General features: G+C 49.1%; 1 protein-coding gene across 1 annotated transcript; it reads right to left on the reverse strand.

Annotated features, from left to right (window-relative positions):
- Positions 1-4,036: 4,036 nt before the first annotated feature.
- Positions 4,037-8,214, reverse strand: EI90DRAFT_3114957 (uncharacterized protein; the record flags this gene model as incomplete). The annotated part of the gene is made up of 5 exons (XM_039062728.1): positions 4,037-5,941; positions 5,989-7,581; positions 7,636-7,786; positions 7,839-7,984; positions 8,044-8,214. The coding sequence occupies 5 exons, from the start codon at positions 8,212-8,214 to the stop codon at positions 4,037-4,039; spliced, it is 3,966 nt and encodes a 1,321-aa protein (XP_038924090.1).
- Positions 8,215-8,469: the final 255 nt, after the last annotated feature.

Consider the following 8,469-nt stretch of genomic DNA (forward strand, 5'->3'; position numbering starts at 1 on the left):
AGTGGACCAAGTTCAAAGATGACATTGCAGCACTCGCATAAAGATCTTTCTCACCGACTGTGTATGATACATGCAATGCCGAACCCTCACTCAGCGGTGCCTCAGCTGGGCCTTAAATTCGGCTGTTAGACAGCAATGTTAAAAGCTGTTTGAAACCAGGTGCTGGGCACGTAAACCCGTTCGATTAGGATCCAATAGCATTTCCACAGATGAACTCGGAGTCCAGAGTACTAGGGTCGTTGTCACTCGGGCCGCGGAGAAGGTATCCTATGCGCGTGATGGGTACCCCACCTGACTGCGGAGATGGTTGACCAGTACTTCAGAAGCAGTTCTTGAGATCAAACGGCTCTATCATGTAAAACAAACTGAACAGCGTTGAGATTATATTATGCATGAGTCCATGGGCAAACAACATGGAAAGCTAGAATGACCCGAGTACGTAGAAACTGATACCAGCATGAGCGGGAAAAAAGGCTCATCCCAGACGCGTACTTGAAGGGGTCTTCCACATTCAGGAATGTCGCACCAAGTCCTCTTTCGTCTCATCAACCATTTTACCCCACTCGAACGAAGTTCCACTCTTACTGTCTGACGAGCCAGAAAATCCACGGAATGAACGAGTCGTCCCAGCGTCATCGTTATTAACTTGGAGAAAGGGTAAGCCCCCCCCCCCCGTTTGGTTCGCTCAGATTGTGTGAATTGCCCTGACCGAAATGCTGATTCTCTTGCCAGATGGAGGGACAAGTGCTGGCAACGGTGAATATGCGAGGAAGGGGTGCTCTAGACGGAGGGAGGAGGCAATGATCATTCAATTCGCTTCCTTGGGCCAGCCTATGCACCCCAAGAAGCCTTTGAGCTAGCAGCTGCACGGGGGAGGGGACGGCAGCGCCAGAAAGTAAATACGGCTGGACTGCTGGCAAACTTGGCTGCGCAACGTGGTGTAATGAGGAGTCGGAGGAACGTGAGAAGGAGACTGGTAACGAATATGGAATGGCACCAAAAGAACAAAGGGAATTCCGCATGAAGGAGAACATGCTCCCAACGGAACGATCTCAATGATCAATGTCGCTGTCCATTGAGTCGCCGCTTGGTTCAACAATGGCGTTTTTCAATACTGCCGAGGAACGGCTCCGCTCAGTTGTGCCGTGTGGTAATACTGTATCCGCCGGCGGGATCCAATTTGATGCACAGGGTGGGATAGGAGTAAGCAGATGGCCCTCCAGACTCAGCAACGACGCTATCGAATACCCTAGGGTCTCCACGAGTATCACGCGCACAATAGGTAGACATGATGGCTTTCAGAATAATCCAGGCCATCGAATTAATGGGTGGTGCATCTGTAGGTGTTAAGGTCATTCGTGTTGCCATACATACGAGTTAGGGAGTGCAAGTGCTACCATCAGCCAAGGTAGCGAGCTTAGAAGCATGTTAGCGCAATCATATCCGAAACTGTTGCCTTCGGAAACAGCCTGAGAGTGAGTTGGAGAACGAAGAGAAAGCGGTCGTTGTCTGAGCTCGTTGTAGAAGTGGGGATTTGAGGTGATTGCACACTTGAACACGAACAAGAGTACGGCAGGATAACGTACTGCCAAGGTTGACCTTGATCAGACGCAAAGAGACAGTATGTACTGACACTATCGAGTTAGCGATAATCTCGGTGGCTTTTCGTGCCGAGCAATATTATTTAACTGGGCAGCGGCGTTAATTGATCGCTACTCTCTGCTGACATAAGTACTACATCATCGCGCTTTTATGTTGATCGATTCACGAAGATCGACATGAACTTCCTAATAATTATGATCCGGGTGGCGCACGGTCGCCGGAGCCGGTCCATTCCAGGGTTAGGACCAACCTTACTATCCCGCTTACTGAACAAAAAATCTCAGCAGGAGAAGGGCGGGAAGAGCCTTCAGGCCAGGTAGGGAATCATGTCTGGATGTCGTCGTTTGATGAACGACATCCAGTACAAGGTCATATATACAACACTATCGGTCGGCAAAACGTCCTCATTTAGATCGAGCTGTTTCGGTGCCGACTGTGGTGTTCACTTGGTCGTCGATTGTTGGCCCCCGCAGCATGCACTTTCGCACCATTTCCATGTCATTTTCCAACATATATAGCACACAGTGTGTGACCGTACTGGAATTGTATTCACACACTCAATTCGCAAGGGTGGCTCACCTTAGCTTCTGAACGTCCGAGAATGCTAAGAATATCAAAAGTGTGAATTCAACTGTCGTTGTCCGTCGGAGGAAAGCTGCCGCGGATCGGGGATAACCTCACAATTCCAGATACCAGCATGATCCACTTCCTAAACGACACACCTAATTTTCTCCAGCGAGAATGGAAATCGCATCATCCACACGACCAGCCCCGGCACCACCATCTCACCCAAACGCAGGATCGAATAATTTGGGTCGAATTGTCTGTTGATACGTGTGCGTGTGTGCAACCCGGCTGGCATGAGTGAAAGTTAAGGGTGCATCATAGCGAACGGTGATCGTGTAATAGTACAAAGCAATGATGGGGACGGCAATTTGTGCGTAGGAGTTGGTGAAGCAATTAGGGGCATAAGGAGTGGAACCAGAGACGGGATGGGTTAGCATCACTGTAGTAGGCCCCCATCGGTAGGCTAATGTCCGAATCAGGTCGAACATCTCGACACTCAGGTGGTGGAACTCGGCTATTAGGCAAGAAAAAAATCTTTGCCAAGTTTGTTGCCTGTGCCTGGCAGTCAAGGATGGACGGGTGCGGACAAGGGGGGTTCCATGCGAAGATGGCTTGTAATGAGCGAGAAAAAGTGGACAAGCTTCGATCTATGAGCTAGGTCATCACAGACCTTGGATCGAAAGCGGGGCATGCAGAGGGAGGCGATGTTACTGTTACTAGTGGGTTTAGAAGGAAGAACCGAGCCAAGTCGAGTCCAGTGCGTCTACATGCGATGATCCCAGCGTCTCCGAGCGCATTATGTAGTATCACCTCTTTCGCCGCTGCGAAAACGAGTTACACACATGTGTCGTATCAGTCACTTGAATTGAGTCAAGCTAGAAGGCCAACCAAAATCACCATCATTAGCCCTATACAAGACCGAACAAAAAAGAAAAAAAAAACTGTGGAACGAAAACTTACTGAGAAATACCCAGCCTCGGGCTATTCGCGTGCGAAAACCTCGGCTGCCTTATTCAATCCTTCTTGCCCGGCCCTGCCGGTATACTCCAGAAATATACTAGGTGCTCTCCCAAACCCCTCACACTCCGCTCACTCACATCCTCATTGACCCTCCCCGCACTCCCATTCCGCCTCCCCACACCACCCGCATTCCCACCGCTCCGTCCCACTACAGCCTTGTCCACGATCCCCTATCCTTCTTATTCAAAAAGAGTATGATACGCGTCGAAAAAGAATTACCTCGAACTCGAACAGTACGAGGAGTCCCTTCATCCAATTCTGAGCAGGATTCTCGGTAGGCTATGCAGAGTGGCCAGTGGTGGTACGTAGGTAATTTGAATGGAAACGGTTGATGCGGGGAATGCGCCAAGTCCCGACACTCATGAAGCCCGCCATATCAAGATAATAGTGTCAAGTCAAAGCTTGATGTGTGTGTCCCTGACGTATATAGTGGAGTTGGACATCCCCGTCACTGCACACCATTATGCTTTCACCGGTTCTCGACTTTCACTCCCGCCAGACAGTGTCGACATGTCGACGATTTCGTCCTTCCATTGTGCCAACGTGCCGATCGATCCAGACCTCGATGTCATCGGTTAGGATGCAGAAACGGAGATCAGTACATCAGCGATGAACGATGCGATGAAAAATGTGTTAGAGAAAGAAATGGATACGATATCAGAATTGAAAGATGTGACTGTGATTTGTTATGGGTGCAGTTGCGGCTAGTGAACTCTGTGAATATTTTATCAATATAGTTTGCAATCAAAGTAATTGAGGTTGGTGTTCTCGAGCCGAATATCCAGTTCAAGCTTGCCTGCCATGTGCAGGTAGTAAAGCGGCTGATGCAATGATGAGGAGAGCATGCTCAAATGTGGACCATTTGTGCCTCGGAATGACGTCCGAGGTTGGAGAAAGCATAACGTAGAATCTCAACTGATTTGGCCAATTTAGGAGTGTGTGTTCCTGGGTTAACAGCAACTAGCTGGCGACGGATTTTGACACTTTCTTCGATGAATGGGAGCGCCTCCGAGTGCTGTCCGAGTTTCAAAAGTGCCAAAGATTGATTGTCGAGTGACATGGCGAAATCTGGGGCATATGATCCGGGGTGGATGGCAACTAGCCGGCGGTAGAGTTTGACACTTTCTTCGATGAATGGGAGCCCCTCTGAATGCCGTCCGAGATTCGAAAGAGCACCATATAGGTTGTTGAGTGACAAGGCCAAATTCGGGGTGTATGATCCTGGGTGGACGGCAGCTAGCTGGCGGTAGAGTTTGACACTTTCTTCGATGAATGGGAGCCCCTCCGAGTGCCGTCCGACATCCGAATGAGCTTTAAATAGAGTGTTGAGTGACATGGCCAAATCCGGTGTGTATGATCCTGGGTGAGCGGCAACTAACTGGCGGTAGAGTTTGAGGCTTTCTTCAACAAATGGGAGCCCCTCTGAGTGCCGTCCGAGATTCGAAAGAGCACTACATAGATTTTTGAGTGACATGGCCAAATTTGGGGTGTATGCTCCTGGGTTAACAGCCACTAGCTGGCGCCGGAGTTTGACACTTTCTTCGATGAATGGGAGCGCCTCCGAGTGCCGTCCAAGATCGGAAAGGGAATTACATAGATTGCTGAGTGACACGGCCAAATTCAGGGTGTATAATCCTGAGTTAATGGCAACTAGCTGGCGGTAGAGTTTGACACTTTCTTCAATGAATGGGAGGGCCTCCAAGTGCTGTCCGAGATGCGAATGAGCATTACGTAGATTATTGAGTGACACAGCCAAATATGGGGTGTATGATCCTGGGTGAATGGTAGCTAGCTGGCGGAAGAGTTTGACGCTTTCTTCGATGAATGGGAGTGCCTCTAAGTATTGTCCGAGGTTGTGAAGCGCATCACATAGATTGTTGAGTGACATGGCCAAATCTGGGGTGTATGATTCTGGGTTAATGGCAACTAGCTGGCGGTAGAGTTTGACACTTTTTTCAATGAATGGAAGCGCTTTTGAGTGCTGTCCGAGATCTGAAAGAGCAGTATATAGATTGTTGAGTGACAAGGCCAAATCCGGGGTGTATGATCCTGGGTGGATGACAACTAGCTGGTGGTAGAGTTTGATGCTTTCTTCAATGAATGGGAGCGCCTCCGAGTGCTGTCCAAGCTTGGAAAGAGCAAAATATTGATTGTTGAGTGAGATGGCCAAATCCGGCATATATGATTCTGGGCTGACAGCAACTAGCTGGCGCCGGAGTTTGACACTTTCTTCGATGAATGAAAGCGCCTCCAAGTGCCGTCCGAGATTGGAAAGAGCTGAATATTGACTGTTGAGTGATGCAGCCAAACCCGGGATGTATGATCCTTGGTGAACAGCAACTAGCTGGCGGAAGAGTTTGACACTTTCTTCAATGAATGGGAGTGCCTCTGAGTGCTGTCCGAGATTGGAAAGAGCGAAATATTGATTATTGAGTGACATGGCCAAATTTGGGGTGTATGATCCTTGGTGAATGGCAACCAACTGGCGGTAGAGTTTGGCACTTTCTTCAACAGATGAGAGTGCCTCCAAGTTCCGTCCGAGTTTGTGAAGGGCTCTATATAGACTACTGAGTGATTCGGCCAAATGTGGGGTGTGGGAACTTGAGTCCACAGAGAAAAGGTAACGGCAGAGCACAACAGAATCATTTGCTGCCTCATATGCCTCCTGGAATCTTGAAAAAAATACCAAATTCGACGAAAGCTGAGTAAGCACATTAGCCAGTGCCCAAACAGCGCTGTGGTCCACAGCCAACTGGAAGACCATGAGATAGTTTCTTTAACACAGTTCATAACCCATACCTTGGCCCACTCAGGGAGTAACAAGATACTGACATAGCATTCCATTCTCACGCAGACTTCCACCCACCGAGTTGCTTCCTGACTCAGAAACATACCAATTGACCCAGAAAGCTCCTCTGATGGTTCCCGGACCTCACTGAGGTGATGGACAATGTGGCGACATGCATAACGAAAGTGCTCAGATAACTCCTTTGGAGGAATGCACGGCATTTCATCCTTTTCGGTCAAGTTTTCGATTTGTCCTAAGCCCTTTACAGAGCAGAGACCCTCGTTCAAAATCTTGGTACATCGCAGGGCAACCCTGGCATTCTCCACCCCCACCGCTACGGGAGTGCAATGAGAGCTGATTGTTTGAGGATTGATCCGATTGACAATAAAATCGCGGAAAGATTGGTGTAAGATGCGAACCGGAATGTGGGAATCCTCAACTCCTGAGAGCAGAGGAGCAAGTTCGGCCAACGCATATTGAACCGAAGAATTAAGAGAAGGTGACAATATTGCGTCCCAGGCTGTGACAGACAGAGGCTGCCGAGCAACGAAAATCGCCCCCATCACAATCGGGTAGTCGTGCGCGAAATCTTCATCCTCCCAATCAAACTTCTTCAGAATCCTCGTATACAGGTCATCCATCATCTTCTCAGTCGGCACCTTTGATCGTTCCGTGCCGGTGTCGAGCAGGTTCGATAGTGTTCTCATAGGATCCTTCCTAGGCTTCTTCATGTAACGAAAGATGGTGCTGATCCAAATAAACAAGCCACCCGCTCGATCCAAGATCTCCTGCACCGCACTATCCTCATTTTGGAGTTTATGCGCTAAATTGGGATGCCAATTCTTAAGCTCTTGTAGCTGGAAACGGATGTATGCAGCACAGTCATGCATATTTGTGTCATCGAGGAGATCGATGGTGAGGTGATCGATAGGGAAATGACGTGAGAGGGAGCGATTAACGAGATCAACATGTCTCGAAGTAACGAAAAACTTTATGGAAGCTGGTAACTTGGGTACTTCCTCGCAGAGAATCTTAGCAAGGGGCTGATATGCTTCTTCGTCACATTCGTCCAAAGCATCGATAATGACCACCATAGGATGGCTGGGACGCCGGAGGATATGGAGAGGTGAAACCACCAATTCCTCGAACTGCATCGTGAACGGAGCTGTTGAGAGGGTGGGGTCTTTTCGAAGGGCAGAGATAATGAAGGTGCGGTAATCTGCATCACGGCTTGCTAGAGCTCGAGCAATGCCGCTGAATAAACAGTCCGGCCGCGGCTGTTCGCCAACCCTGAAGAAAAAGCACAGCAACAGGATAGCCTCCCTGTTACATCTATCTGCAATTGTGTGTACAATCGAAGTCTTGCCAGCACCAGCGACGGAGGTCAGTAGCATCAACCGGTTCTCGTTGTCCCCGGTGTTACGACACCAGTTCATAATACGCTCCGTGAGATCCACCCTAGTGCCTTCTAGGCACGCCTCTGTTGAATCGTGGTGGGCAATTTGAGGGTATCGAAGACTACCGAGGATTGGGTCACTCTTCAGATGGTCTAAGCTGTCCTCTATGGTCGATAATTTGACACCAATTGTTAAATTCGTCCTAAACTGCACCGGTCGAAATTCAGAATGGTTATGGAACAACACTGCGAGGAGAGCTACCTGAAACGATGCCAACGCCTTGCCTAAATTCCTCTTTAGGCCCTCAATTCTTCCAGGGTCTCGATAGTGGGACCATGCATTTCTTACAGCCGACCGTTCCTCTAGTTTTCTAAGTCTTTGTCCGATTTCGGACAATATCTCCTGTAACGCGCTGGTACTGGACGTAAGATGATATCGGAAAAACCAAAACCAATACAACATACCTCCCAAGCTCCGCGATACCCTCTACCCATGACCCTGCCTCCCCCGCTGACATATCATAAGACTTTATGGCTGAAACTGCCTTGGCCGTAGTGCTAGCTACGTATTCACCAAAACCAACCCATTGCTCCTTGTCCTCCTTGAACTTCTACGTGGGGAAAACTAGCATGAGCTTTCATCCATAATCAAGCTTGAATCATTACCAACTTTAACCTCGTCGAAGATGGAGAGTGCACCGCCAGTGACCATCTTTAGAGGGGGACACCAATCAGCGGTAGCATTGACAACCCTGAGAATTGGAACCGCCATGTCAACCCCCGCCACGAGGAGATTATCGATCGTTTGTCTGAGAGTGTCAGCCTTTTGCCGCAACGACATGGTTGATACTAGAGAGCGGACGAGTGGATGGAGGAAAGAGAGTTTTGGGCGCGCAACGCAAGGTGTGAGCCCCTAAATGCCCAGAAGCTAGAGCCACGAGGCATGCATCTGATTATGGAATATCGAGGAAGGATATGATGTATGCATTGACTATTTGGTTGACACCAGCGGCGAATTCTAGCGGCGGCATCACCCGGACCCGTTAAGGTAATCGGTACATCCAGTCTAATTGCACGATAACCAGTATCTAAACGG

This window comes from Cantharellus anzutake (genome assembly GCF_015039405.1).
Source record: "Cantharellus anzutake strain C23 chromosome Unknown EI90scaffold_1, whole genome shotgun sequence".
Classification (NCBI taxonomy): domain Eukaryota; kingdom Fungi; phylum Basidiomycota; class Agaricomycetes; order Cantharellales; family Hydnaceae; genus Cantharellus; species Cantharellus anzutake.